General features: G+C 38.7%; 1 protein-coding gene across 1 annotated transcript; it reads left to right on the forward strand.

Annotated features, from left to right (window-relative positions):
* Positions 1–24,355, forward strand: ZDHHC7 (zinc finger DHHC-type palmitoyltransferase 7). Its single transcript, XM_050904188.1, has 8 exons — positions 1–55; positions 6,452–6,537; positions 10,556–10,878; positions 13,693–13,817; positions 19,001–19,097; positions 19,558–19,639; positions 20,918–21,048; positions 22,107–24,355. Exons 3-8 carry the CDS (start codon positions 10,573–10,575, stop codon positions 22,281–22,283), a joined length of 918 nt encoding a protein of 305 aa, XP_050760145.1. The 5' UTR covers positions 1–55; positions 6,452–6,537; positions 10,556–10,572; the 3' UTR covers positions 22,284–24,355.
* The last annotated feature ends 2,982 nt before the right edge of the window (positions 24,356–27,337 follow it).

Raw genomic sequence — 27,337 nt, forward strand, 5'->3', positions numbered from 1 at the left:
CCGCCGGCACGGCGCCAGCCGCAGCTCTGAGGGCAGCGGGGCCGCCGCCGCTGAGGTAAATCCACTCGCATTCCCTCCCCGGGCCACCTTCCCCTCGCCGAGCCGGTTCCCCTCAGGGCGCCCGCCGCCGGTCCCCCGGGCCGGGCCGCAGCGGACCTTCCCTGCACTCCCCCCGGCCCTCGCGGAGGCCGGCCCCGCGGGGAAGGAGCGTGGTGGCCCGGTGAAGCCCCGGTGAAGGACGAGCGGGGAAGGTTAGGGGGATCAGCCTCCTCTCCTGGGGCAGGTCGGGCTGAGGGCTGGGCGCCCCGTCAGCCCCGTCCCTGCCGGTGTTTGGTGTCAGTTCTTAGCGGGGTGTTTCTAGGTCTGGGCTGTGCTCCTGCCTCTGTGCGGGTTATTTGGAAGAAAAATAAACATCATCTGTCAGCAGCCGTGGAACCAAGTGCATGGAAGTGTCCCTGTGCCCCAGCACAGTTGTGTTGTGGAGTCTCAGCTGCCGCCGTGGGAAGCTGAAAGCGGAGGGAACAGCAACCATTTGACACACACGCTTTTCAGTAATGTCCTAGCACTTGCTCTAGGGAGTTTTGCTGATTTATGTGGTGCTAGTTTTCCTTATTGCTAGGAGGGAAGAACAGCACTTACACGAAGTGGGAATGCAGATAGTTCACACTCTGAAAAATGAGAGGGTAGATTCGTACAGCACAGCACGTATGGGATCTGTGCCGTAAAAAAAAGATTGGGAAATCATTGGCTGTTTTCCATACTACATATACAGTTGTATAATGGTATCGGGATGCTGAATTACAGTGATGTAACTGTTTGCTTTGCTGAAGACATAATTAGGTTGAAGTCACTGTGACTGTTCACATTAACAGACTTAAATTAGATCTTTTGAAGTGGATGCTCTCTGACTTTGAAAATTTACAGATAAAGTAGAGCCATACCGATTCATTAGTAGATGAAACTGATGTAAGATTTTAGCGGTTTTAGATTAGATTAAATAGCTGAAAGCTCTTTGTGGCTAAAAGAAATTGATAATACTTTTCATCTCTCTAAAACTTCCTTGGTTTTGCTGTAACGTAGTATATTTTGTATCGTATATATCTGATGGATTTCTTTTTTATGCCTTTTATGAAGACATAGAACTTGTAAGGAAAGTAAATTGATAGAATTCTGCAGCAGTTGAAAGGCTGAAGATGAAGAATATGAGGAGGAAGAGGAAATATGAGGCTGAAGAGGAAATATGAGGCTTTATGTGTGTCTGATAAGAGGAACCATTGAAACAAAGGCTTTAACACTTTAATTGATATTGAAAATTGCTAGTGAAAATAGTTCAGCTTTGATTGATGACATTACTTTTTGGAACCTGGAAGGAGGAATCACATGTGGATATGGATATAATAACTGACAGGAAAATATGCTTGCCAGCCTGATATCATAGCGCAATCAGTAAATGTGATACCCAAGCTATCTTCAATTGAGTGTGAGAATATAGCGTATATTGATGAATGCAAAAATTAGAATTAAAAAATTATCCTCTAAAGTAGAATGTGATTCATCCAACTGCCATTGGCAAAGGAGTAAAACTTTGAGTTTCCACATAACAGTACTGATACTGGTTTAAGCACCTAGCTTTCTGGAGTCTAATCTGAATTTGAGTTTGTAGCCCTATTGCAAAAGAGGTCAGATACAAAGCCCAGCCATAGATTGTGTTCATGTCCTTCTTTCAAGTAAAGGTTGTTCTTTAATCCAGAAGTGTTCTGTCCTTGCTGTTGTAGCTCAGTGAACTTGTGTATCGGATAGTGTGTATCTTTGCTGGGCACCAAAGTATCGTGAAATATATTTTCTTTGACTTCCACATCTGTGGGGGAAAAAATCTGTTGCCAAAAAGATACCTTGCTGAACATCTCAGATGTTATTTTTGTGCTTATGGAAAAGTGACTTGGTATCACAAATCTATCGGGTTTAATGCTGATAGCAAAGCTCTTTAATACTTTTTATAAATATGTGTTCTGAAGACATACATAGTTTTTTTTCTTTCATTTTGCATGACTTGTTTTACCCTGAATTGTCATTGCTGGGTTTTGAGGATGTTTATAGAGATGCTACTGGCATAAAGACGTAAGTAATTAGATGACCAGCTTCCCAGTAAGACATCCATACTTATGCTTAAATACTTCTTCTATATACCCTTTTTCTGAGATTATTTAGAAGAAGCATATCCCCTTTTCAAAGCTGAAAAGAAACAGTTCCAGTGTTTTCCTATGGCCTGGCACTTGCTGTATAGTAAGAGACTGACATAAGGAGAATCATTACAATAGCTTGAAACTTGACTGTGTTAAATAGGTACTTACTGAAGATTGTGTCTTGAATGTGTTGCCAGGTGTTTGCATATAAACAGCATCACGTGAGTTACGTGTTTCCACTGTGAAGTGTCGCTGTATGCCTGAAGTAGAGCAGATACGGGTCAGCACAAAGAAGGGCTACAAGGCATAAACAGGAAATTCATGAGATAAAAATGGTACAAAAAATATTAAGTTAGAGCAAAAGCAGCAAAGATTTAGAGAGATGATGAGCGATGCCACTGAGGGTATGGGATAGATTTGGGGATAAGTCGGTAATAACGCTTTGGGGTTGTATCATGGGTTGCTGTCACAAGCTGTTTCAGCTGTTCTTTTCCAGAGTTGTGTGCACTGTTACATATGTCCCAGATTCTTGAAATTGGGCATATCGCTTTGTAATTACAGATAGCAAAAGTTGAGTGTGTCAGGGCTAAATTGGGATTGTAGCTGATTGACTGGTTCTTTTGAAAACTTGCTACTCTAGCTGTTCTTACACATTATGGTTGCTGAGAAAGGTCAACCGTGAAGCCCTAGCAGAGGGCTCCTTGTACAGAGCTAGGCTGTTGCTGGGGCTGAGCTAAAGGGTTTTCAGTGCAGTTACTGGTTGATGAAGTTATTCAAGTAGTTTTATTTGTTTACTGTGAGGTTGTTTGCTAGACCAGTCACTGAGAAGTTGAAACAAGCCACAGTTTACTTATTAAATGGCTTTGCAGTTTGGATTGCATGTATCTGTAGTAAAAAGTAGGTTATTCACCTAAATTAGGCGTGATTATGTCTAGACATTATCTGATGGATATTTAGCTGTCAGCAATGAATGGTCCAGATTGCCCATGGAATTGGATGCAGTAGTAGGTGTGTCCATTTGGTTTACTTAAAATTTTTGCAGTTATTGAAGTTAATGTTTACACTGTAACCTTTTAATGAGACCACAGTTCTGTGATTTTGATTTGCCACCAACGCTGTGCTTTCTAGGTAGGATTTAAATCCATCGTATGTAAGCGCCGCGGGATTATTGTTCTGGTGTGCAATATCTGTTAGTGTGCCTACAACTATTGACTTATCAGTACGCAATCAGAAATGTTGAAATAAAAGCATTCTCTTTATTGCATTGTAACTGAAATATGAGGAATCTTAGGAACTGTTGTATAGCTTGAAGGAAAAAGTGACCAAAAAAGATTTAGGCTTTGACAGCTGATGGATTTTTAGGCTGTATATAAATTCTTATCTGTATATCTGTTTAAAAAAAAAAAAAAAAAAAAGAAAAATTAGATTTTTTTTTTTTCCTACAACAATGTTTTTCCTTTCTTCCTCAAAAAATAGCAGAGAAAAGAACTGTGCTTAACACTGAAGTGCTCTTTTTTTTATTTAATTGACCGTGCAGGGGCCTCATGATACAATAGTTGTATTGTATCATTCATCTTCCTCATGCCTTTGGTAACCTTCTTCCAGTAAACTTAGAGAAGGGAGATTTGCTGTTGCAGTAGATCTTCTTTAGCCCCATTGGAAAACTAAAAACATCTTAGGCACAGTCATTTTACAAGACCATCTTTGCAGTGATCATGGGTTTGTAATGTAACTTCGTCAAAGTTTTTTTTATTCCAATAATATATCTGCATTTCGGGCCTACGTTACATTAACAGTGAGGTGCAGGTCAGATGAGACATTCTCAACCTGAGAATTTCAAATAACACCTAAGAGTGGAACTGCATTGGATTAGGTTTAATCTAATCACCTGTGCAAACAGATGACGTTTTGCATGAAACGTTGAATAATTTAGTGTTATCTTCCAATGCTAGATGAAGGTTTTTAAAAGGTCAAATTAAAAACTTGCTTGGCATATTAGAGGTTGAAGAGACATGCTTTCTCCTGGAGATTTGTACTTTAAGTATACAACAAAGACTCAATGTAAATTTGGTTAGGACAGGCATTGAAGCAAATAAATTAATAGTCTAGAGGAAAGCTGTGACCATCTCAGTGGGGATGCTTAGCTCTTTATAAAGTCTAAGTGCTTTTCAAACATTGATGCTCTTCCCCTTGAAGGGGACCAAGGTGGGGCGTAATGGTGTAGGCAGCTGGAGAGGTGAACAACATACAGGAGCAGGGGAGATAGAACGGGAGAGGGAAATCACATGAGAATGACTAAATCTGTTATTCTTGCAAAAGCTGAACTGTGGTGGCACTTCTATATAAACCAATAACTGATGAGGCTATGATAAACACTGATATTTTGCACAGAATTGCATTTAGGAGTAGGGAACTGACTGAACAAATCGTGTCCCTGTCTTGTCAATAAATTCTCTGTTAACAATTGCAAATGATTACTCTGACTTTAATATTTCACCTGCAGAGGCTTAGCATGTCATCTTCTATTGCTTGTCATCTTCGCCTCAGAGAATGGGTGGGTGACATTGCAAATTAATGTGATACACTCAACCTGTCTTCTTTTTGTGTGTTTCTACTTAGCTTCCACAAAATGCCATGTCAATGACAACTTAATGACTGTGGATTTCACAATATTGTGAAAACTTGTTTAACAAAAGTATAAAAGCTTATTTATAAAGCAAAACAGAAAGCAACCAGTAGCTTCATGCAGTTATGTGTGAATAATAAGCGTTTGCATTACCTTTTAGGCTTGCAATAGAATATATGAGTTTGTTTAAATAAGACAAGAGGCTTCTCATTTTCAGGGGAAGTCTGCATTGGTATAATTCCCCTTGAATTGGGAAAATTTGAAAATGTATACTGAAGAACTCTATCAGTAATGTTGTATTTGGAATATTTTTTTCTAACAAGCTGGCTTCAGAAGCTTTCCTTTATTTTCTATAGCTGTTAAATGCCAGAATCCTTACATTACTGTCAAAATATATTAATTTAAATTAACTTTCCAAATAAAAGAGTGAAGCTTCCATGTCACAAAGCTTATTTTAAATACTAGAAAATAAAAGAACTGAAGAAATAAACCTAGGTACTTCTTTAGCCAACTTTAGTCAGACACAAATTTGAAATTCCTACTCCAAGCTAGTCATTTTATCCTGTACTATATAAAACAGAGCAAGAAAATCTTCCTTGATCACGTATGGGGGATTTAATTGCCAGACAGATGTTATAGTTTGCAGCAGTAGGACTGGGTGAGAGAACGGCAATGGCAGTCAATGTTGTTGCGCGGAACAGGGGTCCCAACTTAATTTGCCAGAAACCAGTGCAGCAGCAGCAGCACTTTCTGTGCAGCATGCATGTGATCACTAACTTTACCAGTCAGAAATTCAGGCCCACACCTCTTCTGTTCTATTCCCCAAATAGACATCTAACTCAAGGTTTTGTGCTGCAGTCCTGCTCCAAATGCCATGTGGTGATTTCCAAAAGTTAACTGCTAAATTTTCAAGCTTTGAAGTACCTGGTTTTCTAAATAAAATAGGTTCCTCCTCCTCTTCTTTCACTATGAAAAAGGAAATCTTCTACACTTTTAAAACTACTGATGCTCACTTACTTTACACAGTCTGTGATGGATTTGAGTATTATGTCTCTAAGTGTATATTCCCTTTGGCATAGTTGTGGGCCATTTTCTTTTATATACAGATTCTGGAATGAGTAGCTGCTTTATTTTAAATTGGCCATAACTTGGTGTAATAATTAGAGTTAAAACAATTTTTCCTATCTTATCTTACAATTATAAAAATAGTGGTAGGCATGTATACTTGTTATTAATAACCTGCTACCAAAACCCTTGCTGTAAGCCCTGAAGACAATCAAGTAAGATTATTGGTTTTTGCATACTCTATCTCTTAGTCATACAGGAGTGACAAACAGGAAAAAGAAGTAGGTCTTTGGATACATTCGTTTGTAATGCTAAAATCTGGATATCCAACTCATCTTTAAAAACAATGAACAAGACAGATATAATGTTACTTGAAGCACTGTTCAGAGTTTTTTAGTTTGTTCTTTGATAGCTTAATCTAAAAGTTTTTTTCCTCTTGGTCAGAAGCTTGTTTGCTGTAAGTACATGCAGCGTATTTCAAAGTACTACTATCTATGGATATTATTTGTGCTTAACACTATTTTCCTGATGAAGCAAGAGTGCTTTACTAATCAGTTTGTTGATGATGTCTTTTCAGATTACATCAGATATGACTATGTGAATAGCCTAGGATAGCCCAAACGAAGGACATGATGTCAGAATAACATACAAAACATTTGTGAGGTATGTGGGGGTTTTTCCTGTTGTCCTAAAAAATTTCTTGGTTGTCTTTAATACAGTTAAACAAAATGAATACAGTAATTTTATGCCATTTCATTTGTATGCTGAAGGAGTTGCTTACAGAATTGATCTAAAATTCACATTTGTCATGACATACACAAATGCTGATTTTTTTTTTTTCAGAATCTTGATGTCTGTTCTGATATAAGGTAACTTGTTGATTTGAGCAGCTGAAAACTTGCCTTGATTGAAAAATTATTTTATATTTTTTCTTCTGAGGTATTGCACCTTAGCTGGAAGGAATTCCAAATTTGTGTTCTATAGGAAGTTTCAGAATTGGGAGGCTTGTTTTTAATTCATTGATTCCTCTCAGACACTTCAAAACATCTGTACAGCAGGAGGTCTTGAAGGAGTGGGGTTTCTAAACAGTCCTTTGGTGAAATAAAAAAACCCAACATTTTGTTTGAAAAAATGTTCCAAATTACTTATGTATTGACTTTTTTAAACAAAAAGATAAAATTGGGAAAAAAAATACTAAAAAAATGGAAAAAGCTAGTACTTTTGTCATTGTGAATTTGGTTGAATTTACCCTAAATTTGAGTTAACAAAACCAGAATTTGCCAGTGAAAAAATATTTTGACAAAATACTAACATGTAAATGCACTGTATTTGACTGTTTCTGCAGTACTGCCACTTATCTCTTTAGAAGAAGTTTGGCTCTTTAGAGCATTTGTTGGGTATTTTGTGTGTGTGATAACTTTGCCTGGCTGTCAGCTCTTCGTGTACTTCAAGGCTTAGTTGAAAGTATTGCACATAATTTTTTGTGGGTCCTTTTTTCGAGAGAGAAAAAATTAGACAACATTTCTTAAAAGTTTTATATGTCCATTTTTGATGAAACAATAGCTGATTTGCCTAGTTATCTTCATGTTCCAGCTGCTAATTATGTAGGCTTCATAAAACTTGAATTTTCTTTTACAAGTCTTGACCACAAGGGGTGGTTGATGTCCCGAAGTGCTATTGAAATTAATTGGCATAGATTGTAATTTTAACTGTAAACATTTAGAAAGATTAGGATAACTTAAAGTGGCTGAAAAGAGGGCCTTATCTAGGTTAAGTTAAGCTTGAATTGCTTTTAATGGACATGAAGTTTATTCTTTTCTAAGGTGTTTTTCTAGTATGTGACTCCTTTCATCCGTGGCGTAGTAGCCACATTCTGGTAAGAGAGGGGACTTTTGTGTTAAAAAAAAAAAAAACAACCAAAAAAACCAAACCAAAAAAACCCAACGTGTGCATAGAAACACAATGTAACTACTAGAAATTGTAAAATTGCATTGTTAGTGACTAGATCCAAGCACCAGAGCTGTATTTCAGTTTGTTCTGTTTCACATCCAGAGAATGTAGCCCACACTTGACTGTGTCCTATAAGTATCTCAGCTAGCTATTTTAACTGTTGCTCTGGGATCTCTACACTGCAATCTGCATATGCTTGTTTTCATTTCTAGTCTCTTGGATTATTCCTGCCTAGTTCTAGCATTAAGGCTTAAGGATCAGAAAGACTTACTGGGCAGAATATGTTTATCTGATTCCTGGTAGATAGGACTGAGAGGTTTTTAAAGGGTTTAGAAATACATAGCTTCATCTGAAAACTATCTCAGTGTGAGTCTCTTTAGCTGGTAGTGGTCACTTTGACCATTTTAGACTAACAAAGTGATCCTATATTCAAGGTCTTGAGATGTAAACTGAAGTGCCATAATTCCTACCAGTCATATATAGGCTACCATTAAAAAGGGGAAAAAATGGAGACTTCTGCCTGGCTGTCATCAATCAATATAAATGCTTTCAAGTTTCTCTCGGACATGGCCTTTAATAGCATGAATCAATATGATTTTCAGAACACGGTATAATTCTAAAGTAGCAGGCTATTCTTGATGCATAATGTTTAAGCTTTAATTTGTCTCCTGTTTGTTGATAGCACTTCAGTTCTGCCGTTCGGTATCTTTGCTTGTTAGGGAGGTCTGGAAAATAATTCTGTTTTCATGAAAACTATTGAGGTTTCAAGTCTTGTTTTTGTTCCACGTTGGAACAACAACAAAGCCCTGAAAGAGTTTTCATGGAATCAAATTAATGAATGTGTTCTTTGAAAATCTGATTCATGTAATTTATTGCCATGCTAATTTAACCACTACCATTTGTTTCCCTTAAGTTTGGTCTAATCTGAGACCATTTTGTAAGTTATCCAATATATGTTTGTTACAGGTTTGTGGTTTTTTCAACACAATGGCACTTTTGTCAACAAATTTAGTTGCTTTCTAACTTGCTGTGTTTTTTGTTGTGAACAATGTACTAGAACAGCTTTATTTCCATTCTGTTTTTTCCTTCTGCTCTTCCCTGGGTTGCTGGACCAGTATGAAAAGTCAACAGTATGGTGCCATAATTTGTTGTTTTCTGAGACATGAGCTGTAATTTAATGAAGACTTTGCCATTTTAGTTTGAGATAAAAGAGGTTGCATTTTTAACAAAAGAGGAAGAATGGTTTACGGGCACAGCAAGATGTAAATGGAATCATTCTAAAATCCCTTTGTCAAGCATTGAAGTTGCATGATTGTGGTGGGTTGACCCTGGCTGGACGCCAGGCACCCACCAAAGCCGCTCTATCCCTCCCCTCCTCAGCTGGACAGCGGAGAGAAAATACAACGAAAAGCTCGTGGGTGGAGATAAGGACAGGGAGAGATCATTCACCAATTACCGTCAAATGGGCAAAACAGACTCGACTTGGGGAAATTAGTTTAATTTATTACCAACCAAATCAGAGTAGGATAATGAGAAATAAAAACTAAATCTTAAAACACCTTCCCCCCACCTCTCCCTTCTTCCCGGGCTTAACTTCACTCCTGATTTTCTCTGCCTTCTCCCCCCTCAGCGGCACAGGAGGACAGGGAATGGGGGTTTGGGTCAGTTCATCACACGTTGTTTCTGCCGCTCCTTCCTCCTCAGGGGGAGGACTCCTCACACCCTTCCCCTGCTCCAGCGTGGGGTCCCTCCCATGGGAGACAGTCCTCCATGAACTTCTCCAAGATGAGTCCTTCCCATGGGCTGCAGGTCTTCACAAACTGCTCCAGCGTGGGTCCCTTCCACGGGGTGCAGTCCTTCAGGAACAGACTGCTCCAGCGTGGGTCCCTTCCACGGGGTCACAAGCCCTGCCAGCAAACCTGCTCCAGCCTGGGCTCCTCTCTCCACGGGGCCACAGGTCCTGCCAGGAGCCTGCTCCAGCACGGGCTTCCCACAGGGTCACAGCCTCCTTTGGGCATCCCCCTGCTCCGGCATGGGGTCCTCCAGGGGCTGCAGGTGGATATCTGCTCCACCGTGGACCTCCATGGGCTGCAGGGGGACAGCCTGCCTCACCATGGTCTTCACCCCGGGCTGCAGGGGAATCTCTGCTCCGGCGCCTGGAGCACCTCCTCCCCCTCCTTCTTCCCTGACCTTGGTGTCTGCAGAGTTGTTTCTCTCACATATTCTCACTCTTCTCCCTGACTGCAATTGCTGCTGCCCAGTGACTTTTCTTCCCCTTCTTAAATATGTTATCCCAGAGGCGCTACCACCGTTGCTGATGGGCTCAGCCTTGGCCAGCAGCGGGTCTGACTTGGAGCTGGCTGGTGTTGGCTTGTTGGACATAGAGGAAGCTTCTAGCAGCTTCTCACAGAAAGCAACCCCTCTAGCCCCGCCACTACCAAAACCTTGCCATGCAAACCCAATACAATGATTTAAAAAAAAAAAAGTTGTGGAATTATAAAACTCAGTAAATGGCTTACAAAATTGTTGATGAAACTTTGTAAATTAGTATCTTTTGATTACAGAAATATTTCATTTTTATATAGTCATAGAATTGTTCAGGTTTTGGTCAAAAAAAATCTCAGTAATCTATTTTGAACTTGGATATGCTTTATCTTACAGAAATGAAAAATGAGGGCCACATGTATTTCCATTTCCTCATGCATAATAATGGTATCTTTGCTCCCTGCAGGGCAAGGCCAGAAAACCATGCAGTCATCAGGGCACAGATTCCGTGATGTTGAGCACCACCCGCTTCTTGCTGAAAATGACAGCTACGATTCCTCTTCCTCAGAGGCTGACATGGCAGAGAGGGTTTGGTTCATCCGAGATGGCTGTGGTATGGTCTGTGCTATAATGACATGGCTTCTGGTTGTCTATGCAGACTTCGTAGTGACTTTTGTCATGTTGCTGCCTTCCAAAGACTTTTGGTACTCTGTGATCAACGGTGTTCTCTTTAACTGCTTGGCAGTACTAGCTTTGTCATCGCATCTGAGAACTATGCTAACTGATCCAGTAAGTATGCGATCGTTCCTTGACGTTGGATTGTTCTCATGTAGCTCATCATCTGCAGAGAAATTTGGAGAAGTGGTATCAGTCTGCTGCTAGGAAAAGTAATGTTAGATTCAAAACCCTCAAGGTGAAGGGATGATATCTGTATTTTTCCTGTTGTTCTGTTAATGAAACCATAAATAATTTTTGACTTGAGGAGCAGGCAGTATAAAACTAATTTATAAGGGAGAGGTAGGCTCATGAGAAATACAGTTTATTTGTAAAATATTAACCCAGGTTCTGAAGAAGCTAATAAAGCTGTAGTCTTTTCTGTCCTAATTTTTCTTAATTTTTTTTCATCAGATATATTTTCAAAACTTCTTAAGAAGTTGTAGCTTTATCCTGTTGTATCATTTGAAATGTATCTTCCCTTTATGGCACGTGAAAGAACTTTCAGAGGTAGACATGCTGAAAAACCTCAGTGACTGGTTGACAGTAAGAACTACTGTCCTACATGATTCATGCATTATTGTGTTTAGGTATTTGGAGTCAGTGGAAAGGGAGACTTAAGCTGAACCCACATTGGAACAGTATAGGTGTAAGAGGTCTTGAAAGTACTCATTTCTTAGGACCTTAGGAACTCTTCGATTCCAGAGTTCAAGAGATGAAATTGTTTATTTTGTACTAAAATCTATTACTCTTTTTAGGGAATAAATCTGCGGAGAGAGGAGTGAGGGAAAAACATCTATTTTCTCCAGATTTTTGAGGCAGTAACAGTGTATATAGAAGTTATGGGAGTGTTCAAAAAAACAGCAGGGTGTTTAGTTAATGGTTTTCTAGGTCTTTGATTTACTTCTGAGCCCACACCCAGTGATGAAATTTTACGACTTCTACAGACTGTGACAGCTAAGAAAGTTAATGGTTTAAGGATAGATTGCTTAAAAATATGTCCTGGTAAAACTGTGTGTCTTTCTAGACCTATGTTGTTCTTTATGGATAAAACATGATAGAAATTGAGATGAATCACTACCTTTTTTTCTCCACTCCTTTCCTGCTGACTCCCAGAATGGAAGACACGACTGTGTGATAGAAACTAAGATTGAAGGAAAAAAAGGAATAAACTGCCTCAACACATGTGAATTAAATTTACTCTTAACTGTAAAAATAGATTTTTTCATTGAAAGGAATTGGTGACCATCTGAGACTATGAAAGGTGTTTCTGAAATAGAGCATATTTTTATCAGCAAAATGCTAAAAGCGTGGCCTGAAGTTATCATCCTTAGTGACAGGTGAATAGATGTATGTGCGCTGTGTTTTATAAGCATAAATTTACCTGGAACAACACAAATTTGTGCTTTAGGAGTTTCCTCTGAGATAATTCACCATGTTTACACCAAAATATTAACTTCAATGAGAACATTCATATTGCAAAAAACACTTCAGCAGTACAACATGAGTGTTTAAGTCTTTCAGTTCGTACCCCTGCAAAGGCCAGCTGGCTCAAGTTCGAAGCACCACTTAGCCAAAGAGTTCATCTGGGGCAGAACTTGGGCTGTGTCTCGGATAATACAAAAACAATGTTGTTATTCCAGGCCATAGGCAACAAAAACGTTCTGCCTAAGTAGAGAGGTGTTTTGCAATTGAATCTGAAGTGCCTGCTGGTTTCTTAATTCTGTTCCGAAAACTTCCTTGTGGTGTCTATGTAAAGTGATGATATTGCCAGTGGGCTTTTTTTGAATGAGAAATAGTTATAGAATGTTGCAGATGATTTAAGCCAACCTGGAGAAGGCTATCCCTGTGTGACGTGCTGGCCTGGAGGAGTTGGTACAGAAAGGCTGTTGCACTTTCATTTCACATCCTGGTTTATTTCACAGTCACTTCCTGACACAGATAGCCTTTAGCTCTATAAACAAGCAAGGTGACAGTGGTACTGTTCATTGTTTTCTTCTTACTAATCCAAAGTTAGATTCTGATCTCGCGAGGCTCTAGATTAATATTGTTACTGGAAGAAGCAATCCTGCCTACTATTCCTGTGCGTTCATCATCTTCCTCATTGTGTTGAAACAGCTGCTAATGCAGCTCTGTGGTGAAACAGCTCAGAGAACTAATCACTGAAAAATCATTTCTTTTCCTGATGGGTTATTTTTCTTCTGGATCAGTTCCTTCAACTGTTTACCATGTCGCTACACAAACTTTCACAGTAGCAGAAGGCAGCAGGGGATACTAGATGTGGAATAAAGAAGCCAGTGGTCGTTCATGCTGACAGTGTCCAAGCTGAAAGCTTAAGTATAAAGGAAAAAAGGATGAATGTTGGTTCTCAAAAACTTGTATACATGGGGCAGGTGGCTAAATCTTGGATTCAGAGCATTGAAATAACATCTTTCAAGTAGTTGTTGCTGATTTAACTTTTGTGGATGGCTTGGCCTAATAATCGAACGTCACAACAATTAACGTATGCTGCTGTAAGAAAGCACGTCTCTTTTAGTAGTGCTTGTTCAGAGTAACTTCTCAGCAAATATTGTACCTGTAGTGCTTGTATCTGCATGTAAAGATGTGTCTTCCTCTTCATTTTATGTATGCTGGTGACAGTAGATTCTATCAGAATTATGCTAATACTTGGCCATAGATGAGTCTTGCTGAAATGAAACTGAATTTGAGGTCAAGCAGAGGTAATTTATTCATTTGGAAATCATTCTGGCTTATGGCGGACTAGCTTTGAATAAATGAACTTATTTCAGCAATTATCCTGAGATGACTGTATGAAGTCTATAAAATGTATTTTTAAACGCTCTCATACCATTTAAGAAGCTTTCTCTCCTTTAATTGAAATGATTTCAGGGGGCTGTACCCAAAGGAAATGCCACTAAAGAATACATGGATAATTTGCAACTGAAACCAGGAGAAGTGATCTACAAATGTCCAAAGTGCTGTAGTATCAAACCTGAACGTGCACACCATTGCAGGTATGCCATAGTTTTCTTTAAAGCAGTTATGCATATTGAGTCTCGGAATAATGTTCCTGATATTTATGTGTTGATTTTTTTTTCCCCCCACAAATTTCTTCTGGTATCCAGGAAACTTTCAAATTCATACATTGCAGAGTATTTTATAAATATAGCATACTATGGCCAAAAATGAATGTGGATGAGGGGAAAGAAGCAAGAGACTCAAGAGTTTTTAAAAATAATCATACTGTGGTGTCTTAAATACTTTTTGATCTGTGAATATTTTTTCCTGTGCATCATTCTAATTGTTGTGCCGTACTGTTGATAATGCAGGGCAAAGGGAAGAATCTCAAGGAAATTTCTGATAGAAGCTGATTTAAGGAATAACTCCTGCAATGTTAAATTAAGAAAATACAGATTAGTTTTTTAAACTATCACTTTAATTTGTGTCTTCTTGTCTTCGTAGTGCGTCATTTGAAGTTATATTTGAATTGGCAGATTATTTTCCTGAAGTTGTATGTATAATTGGTTAAATGCACTTCTGCTTATTGAAGATTCATTTTAGTAAGGACAGAAGTGATGATAATTTGAACTAAACATGCTATGGAAGAGATAGTAAATGTATCCATTTTTAATTAATTCTCAATCTTTTGAGTTTTCAGGCACTGTGGATATGCATTTGTAATGTTTATTGTGTGAGAGTTGAAACTAGAGATGCCTGCATAATTAAGGCTTACATAAATATGTAAATGTTTCTGGTGGCTCTCTCTAGGTGTGAGGAGTGATATGTATTGAATTGTGTGGTGTATTAAATTTAAGTCTCTGAGTTAGTGCCTGTCAAAAGAACAGAGTGAAGTCTTGTCAGGACTCTCAAATTACTCTGTAAATTTGTGGTTTCTAAATTAAATGTCTTGGTGTATGTCACTTATCTGTGTGAAAGTTATGGCTGAGAAGCTATTTCCATTATAAATACTCAGCCTTGGCAATGAAATCTTGTTCTTCTCTCAGATGTGAGTGGGTTTTTGTATCTGGAGTGTGAAGGGAAAAGTTTCATGTATAAATAGTCAAGTATAGAATTATCTTCGGTTAGTTTATCTGTGGTGTAGGTTAGCTTTTGCATGGATGCAGATACCAGGCCTGCCTTCATGTGCAATGAGTTTGGTTCTGGATGGCTTTATTAGCTCTGGTAGAGCGTTACATGAACAGAGCTGCACCGATTGCTCGGTGGGCCTGGGGGTGGAAGCAGTGCAGCTGCTTTCTTGTGGCAGAATATAAGCTGTTGATCTCTGGGGATCCAAAACAGCTTTGTGCAGTCTGTTCGGATGTCCTGGCGTTGTGTTCATGGGATGCGGTAAAGGGACACCTGAGAGCTTCTGCTGAGTGTAGGCTGGATCTTGCTAATTTTCTCATCTCAGATTTAGGCTGGTTCCTACAGAGACTTTACGGGTATCTTTGTAAAGTGTTTCCCACATCTTCGGTCCTGATAGGATTTACTAATTTGGAAGTAGCCCTAAATGAAGACATCTTATGCTGAACTCTGCATATGAGCAAAAAAGCTGGCGTATTGGAGAGCCTGGAGCCCATGCAGCTGCATGGCTCTGTGTGGGCAGTGCTTATCTGTTAGACCTGAAGCTAACAGCTATATAGGTTTCAGACAAGCCCTACAGAGTCCCTTGGGCACATCTGGGCCATCATCCTCTGCAGGTACTGGGTTATCTTGGATGTTCCAGTAGCCTGTGATCCCAGTTAAGGCAGTGTTGATTGAAAAATTACTTCTTCATGGAAGAAGAATAAAAATAAACTAAGTAGGGACTTCAAATACATTGTTTATAGCAAGAAGTTGAGCGACATTTATTGTTAAAGCAGAGCAAGAATGGGCAGTCTCTACAATGAAGGAAATCTGTGATACTTTCAAAGGGTTTCTTTTCACTAACCACTAGTTTAGGGACCCAGCTTTGCATGTCTTGTGAATTGTTTTACTTCTTATGCCTTGGTAAGATACACTGTGAGATGTTCCACGTAAGAGCAAAGGATACATTTTGGTGCTTGCACAGTGCATAACTGGCTTCACAGAACGTCTGAAAGAGAAAGCCAGAGCCTGAAAGTGTATGTGCTCTCCTTTTGTAAGCCTGCTGTCATGATTTTCTCAGCAGTTGGATATCTGGTTTAGTTGTCTTTGTTTCTGTTACTCATACAATACGTGCTACTAGTAGTTGCTGTTAACTTTTCTTAAGTAAAACAAAGGGGGTTTTTGTAATTTCCTGAACATTGAATACATACTGCATAGACAGGTAAACAGGCTGGAAACCAGCTACCACAATCGGATTCTTTGCCATAGATTTAGCACTGCAGAAGTTTACTGAATAGAAAAAAGGTTGGTTTGATTATACTGCCAACTTTTTATTGGCTTACAAACCCATTCCAAGGACATTAAAAGGATGGTCTAGTCCCAAGTAGTCAAAGTGGCAATTTGCTGATAGAAGAGACTTGAAAATGGAAATTGAAGTTGGTTCCTGTTGGGAAATACTTACACTCAAAGCCACAGTGCGTGTTTTGAGTAGTAAATTATTAACAGAAGAGACTCTTATGATGTAGTTATGAAAATTGTTGTGCAACACTGCAACAGAAGTTCTTTTAAGGAAGAAAAATAGTTTCATAATACGCATCAGTGATGGAAAAAAGAACAAGAAACTTTTATTTAGAGCTAAATATCTAGCCTCAGTGAAATACATTAAACTGAGATTTTACTAAGCAGTGAACATTTTCAGCATAAGGAAGAGGCTTATCCTGAGTGAATGCTATTTCATTTTCACTGAAGGAGCACAGCTGTCATTATTTCTAGCCTATTGTGAGTGCTTGCGTTTGTGTGTGGGGGACTGTTACTCAGAATCAAGTCACCGGGATGTTTCCCTCAGTCTTCCTGTGAATTTCTGTTATCCAGACCAATTTCTCTTACGCCATTAGCTGTGTCTTTCTGAATGTTATCTTTGGCATTCAAAATTGTAATTGCACCTGCAGTTGCCTGAGCGCATTCAGCAGCAGTGCCAAGCTGGAGAAGACCTTCCTTTGTCCGCAGCTGCTTGTTCTCACTGCCATATTGCTCCTTCCTCTTGTGTAAGGCATGAGTATTCATGCACAGTGAAATGACCCAGGTTGCAGCTAATGGAGTGACTTCCCCAAACTCTTGCCACATGAACGTCTGTGCTTGGACAGGGGAAGGAATAGAATACAAGTGACGGGAGTAGGAAGAAGGCAGAACCCCTGTTTTAAGCATTGCTGCGAGTTTGTTGGCTGGAAGTGTTCGTTGAATCGTGGTGTGAGATTAGAAATGAAGGCAGGGTTCCAGACATCTGTTGTCTTGGAGAGCTCTGCGTGGGCTTGTGAGAAATACTGAATGAGCAAAAGTGAGTCCTGCCCACCTCACATCCTTCAGTGTTTGGCTTGATTGAGTCTGGATATGATTTTACTCAGTACTTCACATTAATATTCTTTTTAGAGTGACAGTATATATTCTGTGTTACATTAGGAGGCTTGCATGGTTGTGGTAACTGGAGTTAGCTCACCTTCCCACAGAGCTTGGGAAATTAATGAGAGGCTGAATTTACAGGCAGCAGGCTGTGAAATGAAAATCTTTTTGGAGAGCTTTCTGAATGCCTTCTCTTGAATGATACCTGTTTCTTCTGCACTAGAGAATGGTTGCAGCGTTTGGTTATGATATTGGGATTTTCATGTGTAGCTGACACTATTTAAAAAGTAATTTGCATCAGAGGATTAATCGTCTTTAATGTCCATAAAACAAGAGGCAGTGGGAACATAGGGGCTGGATTATGATAGCTCAGGGCAAAGGGAGCTTCAGAGGAGCAGTGCGAAATTTGGGATTCTTTCATATAACCTGCACAGGAGTATGTTCTGCCTCTTGCTGAATTACCTTATAATCATGCATATGTGATGACTTAAAAATTATTTTATGCCTCGGAACATTGATGTCCCCCCAACACACACCCCTTCCTTCACTCTAGTGGCAATCATCTAGCTTTGCTTCGTGGCTTGTCACTGCAGCACTCATCGATACCATACATAAATAAGCAGATGTTAAAAACAAAGGATTTTGAATAATAGTGCCTGCATTTTTTAGGCTTATTTGGCTTTGTAACTGCTGAAATGAAAATGCTTAATATTTTGGATGTTCTGCAGGAAAATCTGGAACACTTTGAATGTGTGGCTATCTTAAGTACAAAGCTAGGAAAATGAAATATCAGCATTACTTACGCCATTGATTTATGGAAGAACTTCAACACATGTTGCAACTGTTCTGTTTCTCTTGTATAACTGTTCTGGTTTGGTTGCAAATGGACCTGAGTATAAGAGAAATGAACCCTCTGGTGCTGTATAGCCTAGCAGATGTAAAATGGAGTTATTGAAATATTTGACTTTTCTTTCTGGAAACAACCTTGACTCAAAACTGGGCAGAAACTAAGCAATTAGTTGCAGAACTAGCAAAGAACAGTAGTGTTTCAGTATTCATTAACAAGTAGACAAAGAAAGTGTGCTGCTTATAGTTCCAGTATTTTTGTTCTATGTTGAGGAAGTGAGGTGTGACATTGTAAGCTGTTCTTTAGTTGAGATTTTGATTACATATGTTTAGAATTGTATGGCCAGTTGAAACCTCAAGAGTGACAATTTCTCTCTTGAAGATGTGAATTTTTTTGGTTTTTTCCTGATTCACAAACTAAATTTACGACTTGAAAGTCTGTAAACTTGAAATAATTACTTTGTCTAAAAAAGCTTCTCCAGAAGGGAAGGGGTTTTTTAATACCGAATCTAGACAGAACTGAAGCTTTGCTCGTTCAGTGTCTAAAACACTGTGTTTTAGACCTGACTCTGATTTAGACTAAACCACAAATGTCGAAAACAAGTTACTGGATTCGCTTGATATTGTGTTTGGATGTGCAATGATTCTCATATTAATACTGTTTTTCTTATGTGAAGAATATCTTGTGTACACAGTCAGTTTTGTAACAACCAGAAGGTGCGTTGTAAGTGAGCAAATAGTTTCTTTAAAGAAATGCAAATAAAATCACTGTTTGCAGTTTGTCAAGAAAGATTTCAGTACATCATCGTATGACCACTGGATACCCTTGTTTCTACATTAAAATGTGAAGTATTGTTACTTAACAGAAGTCTCTCTTCCTTTCCTTCAGTATTTGCAAACGATGTATTCGAAAGATGGATCACCACTGCCCGTGGGTGAATAATTGTGTGGGCGAGAAAAATCAGAGATTTTTTGTTCTGTTTACGGTAAGTGAAAATCAACAGCAGCTTGATCTCAGTATGAATCTACCTTGATTATAACAATTTTGGTTGTGCTTAGTAGTTAGTAATGGCTTAAGGGCACAGTTGTTTTGTGTTGGGTTTTTTTTTCCCCTTCTGTGCAACATAATCTCCAAGGAGGAAGACTTTTCTACTCATTTTAATCTTGTAAAGTGCTGTTATTTTAAACTATCTTAATTTTGCTGTGTTTTATGGAGTAACAATTAGTGAAATGGTACTGTGATTTAGGGAGCTAATCCTTAAACTTTCATTGTTGCCCACGTTTTCAGATTCAAGCTTAATTAGAATTTGGTTTTACATCATTGTATTGAATTAAAAATTGAAATAGGAAAGTATATTCGCTGTGCAGTGGTGAAGGCTGGCTGAAAGGAATGTCTGGTTTACTACCTGGCAGCAGTCAAAAGTAAGCACTCTCTCTTATTTCCAGATGTATATAGCCCTAATTTCAGCTCATGCGCTCATACTGTGTGGGTTTCAGTTTTTCTCCTGTGTCCGAGGGCAGTGGACTGGTAAGCAAACACTTAACTTTCACTGTCATAATCTAGCAGATATTAAGGGAAAGTCATAGCGTTCCACCTATTTCAGTCCCATGTATGAAATATTACAGGACTTCGATCTTTTTAAAGTGAGGTCTTGAAAATATTTCATACCTGTTTACCCATCTCTCTCTTTTTTTTTCTTTTTTTTCTTTTTTTTTTTTCTTTTTCCTTTTTTTCTTTTCTTTCCTTTAGTCATTCACTGTAAGAGCTGTGGCTGTCAAGGGCATTCTCACTCCCTTTCCACCTAATAAAAATTTACTACCTCTGCAATAGGAAAGAAACAGATAGCTGGTCCTCAACCACCTCAGCACTATATTACCTGAAGGTGCCAGCTGGGCTTTGTGTCCCCCACCACAGTTCTGTGAACGACAACTGAAACTTAAACAAATTTCTCCCTCATTCTGTTACTGGAGCCAACTGTGGGGCTTCTGTAGAAAAGAAATTTCCTGAACTGTCCCAGTTGTTTGTTTAGGCCTCTGACTTGCATTTCTTAATGTTCCAATGTGGCAGAGCTCATTCTGATCTTGTGCTTTTGCCAGAAGGTGGTTGATCGTATGTTCTTCCTGGTACCTGAAGCAACAGGGGAATCCATGTGACTGTTTTTTGCTGAATATTCCATTAAATGGATGGAATCTTAGTCCTTTTTTTACTTGAAACATTCTGCTTCCTGTATACTATCCCATTTCTTCTTTGTTTAACTATAGCTGAATTAATCAGTTGATAGGAGGATCTCCAGAGATGTGACTGTAAGTGTAAGTCAGAACCTGATTACTTGTGTGGTGAATTATAAAAAACTAATAAAGCAATTGCAGCAAAATGGAACATCTGGATTAACTAGCAAGTCAGAGCTGACAGCGGTGATGGTTTTTACAGCATTTGTCATGCATGAAACTTCAAGCTGCTCTCATCTTTATATATGTGCAGTTCCGAGTACTTAAATTGTCTCATGTGCAAACATTTATTTGATATCCTTGAAATATTGAGGCAGATTTGCAGTAATGCAGTACCATGTGCTTTGTAGGAGGCCAAAAGTGATACTTCCTTAAAATTCTTTATTTCCTTGGGCAGCAAATAAAACTGCTGCAGTGCTAGAAATTAGAAGTTTGTTCTAATTGTGAAATATTATTTCAAGTGTCAGATATTTAACTTTTATTGCTGTTTGTTAAAGAGGGGATGTTTCAGTATGAACATGCTCTATAGATTTTTTTAATTTTTTTTTTCTTATAACTACCTATATTGTTTTCACAGAATGCAGTGACTTCTCCCCACCTGTAACTGTGATCCTGATGATCTTCTTGTGCCTTGAGGGTTTTCTGTTTCTCACTTTCACTGCAGTCATGTTTGGCACCCAAATCCACTCAATATGCAATGATGAAACGGTAAAGACCTTACTTTTGAATGCTGTAACAGTTATTCTAGGAAGATATGATTAGATGTTTTATTTGCATGAGGGGAGGCTCTTATTTTGGAGAAAACCCCAAATCTGAAATAGCTCATCGTTTTTATTTTCTACAGTTGTAAGTGTTGAAATACTTTCTTGGGGTTTGTTTTCTAACAGAAGTTTTTGCATTATTTGCTTTTCTGACATAAATTTTATAACCAGGTTTTCAATTACAAAGATTGCACAGCTGCTGACTTCAGTTTGGACTTTCACTTCTCAACTATCACAAAGTCCTGATAATGTGTCCTGAGAAATGTCTGCTTTTCTCAGCTTTACACTTAAACTAGCTATCTTGTATCAACCCTTCACAATTTCGTCTACTTTGATACACTTACTAGAGTATAACCATAGTTCGGACCTTTGGCTCCCTTGCCCTTAGATGTGCAGTGTTAAACCTTGAGAGGATGTTTGTGAGGGATAATTGACTGGAAACATAAGGAATTTGAATCTTGTGGCTGTTCAGAATTTTCTCATGTGAGGCAGTTTAAAAGTCTACTTCTGTACTGAAGAGTAACTGTGAAAAACAATTGGTAAATAGCCAGCCTTCATTAGTGGGAAGTACAAAAAATGATCATCAAAATAATGCATTTGGGAGAGTAAGCCTAGCTTCAGTAATTGCAGTACAAGAGCCTTCTTGGAAGCCTTATTGTCTGGTTTCATTAACTGAGTAAACAACTTGTAGCGTAGGTATATTGCGTGCAGATTCTCTACTGTAACATCAGCTTTTCTGGTCATTTTGTCTTTTAGTTTGAGGGGGGAAGAGGTAGACCAACCTTCTTGTACGCATTTTATGTTCTAAGTCTTCTGCCCTGTACCCGCAGGGCTAAATCAGCCATTCTTAGTTCTTCCTTACTAAATAAATAACAGTAAGAAACTAATCAGCTCACTAGCCATACATAAAAGAACGCAAAATAGTCATCAGTTTTGATAACTGTTGTTAGACTTTACTAAACTTCAGACTTAACAGTGCGTCGCTGCGTGTCTGTTTATATACAGGAGATTGAAAGACTGAAGAGTGAAAAGCCAACGTGGGAGCGGAGACTACGTTGGGAAGGAATGAAATCTGTTTTTGGGGGTCAGCCTTCACTCCTGTGGATCAATCCTTTTGCAGGATTTCGAATCAGGCGACTTCTACTGAGAGCAAAGAAAGGAGGACCTGAGTTTTCTGTTTGAGTCTAATTATGCTGGAACTTGCAAGAATACTATATAATATTTATTTGGGGCCAGAGAAGGCTGTCTACATATAATCTGTGACCAGGTGAAACTGATACCAGACATTTGCTTGTAGCAAGCAGAGTTTTATACGTTTATCGTCACAGACATCTCATTAACTTTCAGAGACGCGAACTGGATCTGTAATGGTCTTAACAGCAAGATAACAAAGGAAAAGCACGTGGTCACACTAAAGAAGCCAAATGGTGTCATGCTACTGTAATTTATTTTATGAGATTAATTATCCATTTTTGTTAAATCCTTTTTATTTGATAAATGTTTGGGGAATTACCTGTGTGTTTTTATAAAAACTATATACTTAGGTGCAGTTGTCAATCATAAGGAGGAGCATTATGGTGAAAGTTGATCTCAAATGAGACCTAGCCTTCTAAATACAGTTTTCAGGGAATAGTGGTCTGTTCAGTTTTAATTTCTGTTTCAGCTTGTCCTAATAAACAGAGCTGTACTCTTGTGTCCCACTTCAGGCACACATTCCTCATATGCAAGTGATTCAAAGAACTGGTGCACACAACAGCATAACACATCAGAGGCACTGTTACACCCCTGCCCAAATGTCTTCCCAGGCTCACAAAAGCATGTCTTGTGTTTGGCAGTATTAATCTCATATGGCATTTAGGTAAGTTCTAAATCTTCAGTAAACAACACTTTTAACTAACGGCTGTGCGCCAAATTCTGCCCTCAGATATGCATCTCTAATTCTTAATGCATTGATTCTAGAGGAACTGAAGCGTAGATGTTTGAGGATCGTATCTAGTCCTCTGCAGGGATGAGTGGGACCAGTGACTGTATCCTCCTGTGTGAGATTAAAATGAATGTACTGCAGATTGGAGTTAATTAACTGAAAACAGTTGTCTTTGTAAAATCTTGCTCTGCCCCTTTTTTTATTGTACAGACTTTTCGTAGAAGGAAAGCTGTTAACTTAATGATCCCTTGAATGAAGACATCAGAGGAATGAGGGAGGTTGCCTCTTTCTCAGGTACAACAGAGCTTAAATGTAAAAAGATCTGTAATAGAAGGAATTATTTTGAATTTAACCATTTTCCAACCAAAACTATTTTCAAGAAATGAGAGCAATATAGATCTAGAACTGCTTTATGTGGGCCTGACAAACAACAGTAGTGCTAAGAAATGTTTATAAATCTGCAAGTAATGAAATATAAGCTGCAAGTAATGAAATTCAGCTAAAAGTGGATTCTTTAAAAATTACATTTAGACTATTTTTTGTATTATTGTTAATCTGTTCCATAAATTACTGACAATATAAAGGATAAAGCAGGAACCTTGATACATAGCTTGAAATCGTGCCTAGAAAGTAAATAGCTCCCTGTTCTGGGACTTGCCTTAAAATTGTCCTGTTCTTGCTTTTGCTTTGCCAGTAGCACTGATGATCTGTCCCACCTCAAGCAGTTCAACGTGCTGAAGAATCTTGCATTATAAAGTTTACGTACTACAGAAGCTATACTTTCTTTTTTCAGTGACCTGCTTCTCCATTTCTTTGTAACTGTGGCATCTTGATTCCAGCTTCATCAGGTTTTATACCATTGGGTGGGTGAAATTACTAAAGGATCCATTTATTATCTATGGCCCCGCAAACAAAACTGTGCAATACTATGTCATATGTTCACTTTGCCTGGGGGAGATGGTGTGTAACGCTGGACAATTTCTAGGCGGACACATCCAGTGAAATTGCAGTCAAATGAACAAAACTACGACTCGTGTAACTGAGGGGAAAGTTGGGAGTTCCACAAGAATCTTTGCATATTCAGTTGCACATCTTAAAGATTGGGAAAAAACACGTCTGGCTTTGTCATGAGGCTCTTAATGTGTATATTGTTTAATAAAATATCCTGATGAAGATCAGAAAATATCACTTCAAGCGGTTGAACCCTGTGACTTAGCAAGTGTGTGCGTGTGTGAAATCAGGTTTACTTGGCTTTTCAAACCCTTGTTATGTTGTAATTTTTTTAATGTAAAAAAATAAAGTAATGAATTGAAGTCTTAGTTGATTAACTTTTGCTCTATATGTCACTTTTTTTGCACATATACATATTCGCATATATTTAGATTACAACAACTTCAGGGTAATGGTCTTGCATCCTTTGGCTTGTAATTTATATGTACATGTATATCAAGTAACAGCTGATACTGCTCCAAATTAAAGACGCTACTCTGCTTATTAAGGGTTTTAAGCTATGCTAACTGCTTAGCTGCTCTTAGGCATTTCCTTTTCTGCATCCTCTGGTGTAACTGCTTATCTTATTGGCACCTGTTTGGCTAAGGTGAGTGCGAAAACGTGCAGTGAATACTTCCTGTTTGAAAACTCGTAACAGAGTATCTCAGGCTTCGCACTTCCAAGGTATTTGTGTAAAATCCAGGTTTGGACTCCCTAGTTTCTCTGTGCAAATGTTGCCTTTTGCTACTCGTTCTGTAGCTTCAGATACAAAGACAGCCAATTATGCAGCCTAGGCAGCAGCAGTTCAGGTAGTTGTCAACAGAACAACTGACCCAACAAGGGTGAGGGCGAGGAGGAAACGAGGTTTACAAAGGCAGTAAAGGACGGAGAGACTGGCAGCAGTTTATTTCCTGTTTGCAATAATTCTAAAAAATACTTTGGTACTTTTCCTGGGTCTAATACCACACTTTTGTACACTGCTGTTTCTATGGAGAGAATAGCTCCGGATACATTCATATAAACTTTGTGCCACCGCTTCTTGTATTTTTAAGCAGGTTAATGATTTGGTTGTATTTGTATGCCACAATAGGTAGGCTGCGCTATGTTTACATATATTTTAGGGAAGAGCTTGTTTACTCTCCAAATGGAACAGACATCTCTGCAGATGGATCCTGCTAGTTTATCTCCTTTTTATTTTCTCGTTTAATTTCTAGTGGTCATGTCAGGTTGTTTCATGAACCCTTTCTGAAGTCTTATACGGCAGCAGGGACAAGCGAGAATTCATTTATGGGCTTCTGTATGCCTACCCTGTGCGGAAGTGTTGTGTTTCTATGATTGTTCTCACTTCTTTCTATTGGCACTGTGTTAACATGTGAATGTATTCAATGCTGTTGGAGAAAGAAAGTGGCATAAGAGGTTTTGAAATACAGAAATTGGACTCTAAAATGACTCTTGAATCTGTTAATAACACTGAAATGAAATGCACCAGCATTACAGTTCTGTATATTTTTTAAAGTGTTATTCCTCTGTTCAGAGTAACAGTTCAATTCATGCAATGTGCTTTGTGGTGGAATATGGATTGGTGCTTCTTGATTGATGACATTGTTAAATTTTTTTTGCTTGTGTTACTCATCCTTTTTTTTGTGTTCTGAATTTCTTCATGGAGAAATATTATCATTCAGTTTTTGCAGTATTTCCTGACTGTATTGCAGTAGCGTATATGCTACTGTAGCGCACAGTACTCTTGTCGTACCCAAACAGAGCTCGGCACGCATCAGAGCAATCACAGTCTTAGTTTCTTAATAACATAGGCGAAACGTTGCACCTCTGAAATATTTCTGCAATTTCTCGTAATGCTGTAGTGCAGGATAAAGTTAATGTAAGACCTATAAAGCCAAATGTTATAATTGGCAAGGAAATTGCTAACTTACAAAGGAATGAGTAAGACTTGATTACCTGAGATGCTTGTTCTGACAAAGCAGCTGGCATCTTGCCAGACAACTAAAATATTTTTAAATGATGGCTTTGAACTTCTTCTGTTAACAAAATCATGATTCAAATAAAGCACAAATCTAATCGAATAGTCACTTCCAGGGTCTGTTTGCATAAGAATATTGGTTTAATTTAGAGTGGGGTTTGACATAGCAAAAATCTTTCTGACTTCCCTATGAATCTATTCTGGCCCTTAACACAGGCCCCTTGTAAGACAGTAAATTATTCTTGCTGTAAAGCTTCACCAGACTAGCTGAACACTGGAGGCTGAGTCTGATATCTACTTGTTCCTGGACAATTTTATTTTCTTCTATCGGATAATATCTTAGATTGTTAATGACATCAGTCTCAAGTGAAAGCTGGGCTTTGCAGCCATAGATGGTTCTTTTTATGAAAAATAAATCCCTAAGGTATTTGCATTGGAGAAATCAATAGAGAAACTTGAAAACTTGGTTTTGAATTAAAGACAAAAGGCAAACTGTCCATATGAAATATGAGAATATGGAATTTATTTCCCCCATAGATTTATTTTCTTACCATTAATGAGTATAAATGTACATTTAATTTCTGGAAAAGTAATGTAATCTACATGATGGAGGAACTGGAAGCAATGTTAGGTAAGTACAGTTGCATCTGTCATGCAGCAGGAATGCTTGCAGTAGGAGGTTTCCAGATATAGCTGTTTCAAATCAAAGTTATCAGCATATAATGTCAGATCCAATTCATCACAGACAGTAGAAAAATAAAACATTGTGATCCTAGGTGAAATTCAACCCAGTCTTCAATGGTTTTCTGATCTCTCTTGTGCTGTAGAGTGGCGACTAAAATATCTCCCCAGAAAATGAAAGGTAGCCTGAGAATAAGGTATTCCCCTTTTGATGAAGGTTCAGATGCGCTTCCCAACTGCTCTTTCAGTCAATAAGATTGCATTTCCGTAGTGTCCTCTGTAGGAGCTCAAAGTGCTTCACGAGCAGTGGTGAAATAAGCCTGACAAAGCCAGAGCTCGGCACCGTCCTCTCATTTTTGCCATGAACGAGGATGCACGTGGGTCGGCAGATTCGTGACGTGACAGAACTAAGAATTCTCCATCGTGTCCTGCCGTTCAGTGCGGCCGCCCGTAACCCCTCAAGAGCTCTCTGATAGAGGTCGTTGGACTTCCGTGCAGATGAGCATAAGCTCTGTAGAAGTCCGGCAACCTGCTTTCTAATGAAGTCCAATTCATTCAAATAAACACTGTAACGCAATGACCGTGCTTTAGGAACATTTGAGGTTGTATAGTCATCTACTGGGCTTATTTTAAATGGTTGTAACATGGTTGATAGTTGGTCAC

This window comes from Gymnogyps californianus, chromosome 12 (assembly GCF_018139145.2).
Source record: "Gymnogyps californianus isolate 813 chromosome 12, ASM1813914v2, whole genome shotgun sequence".
Lineage (NCBI taxonomy): Eukaryota > Metazoa > Chordata > Aves > Accipitriformes > Cathartidae > Gymnogyps > Gymnogyps californianus.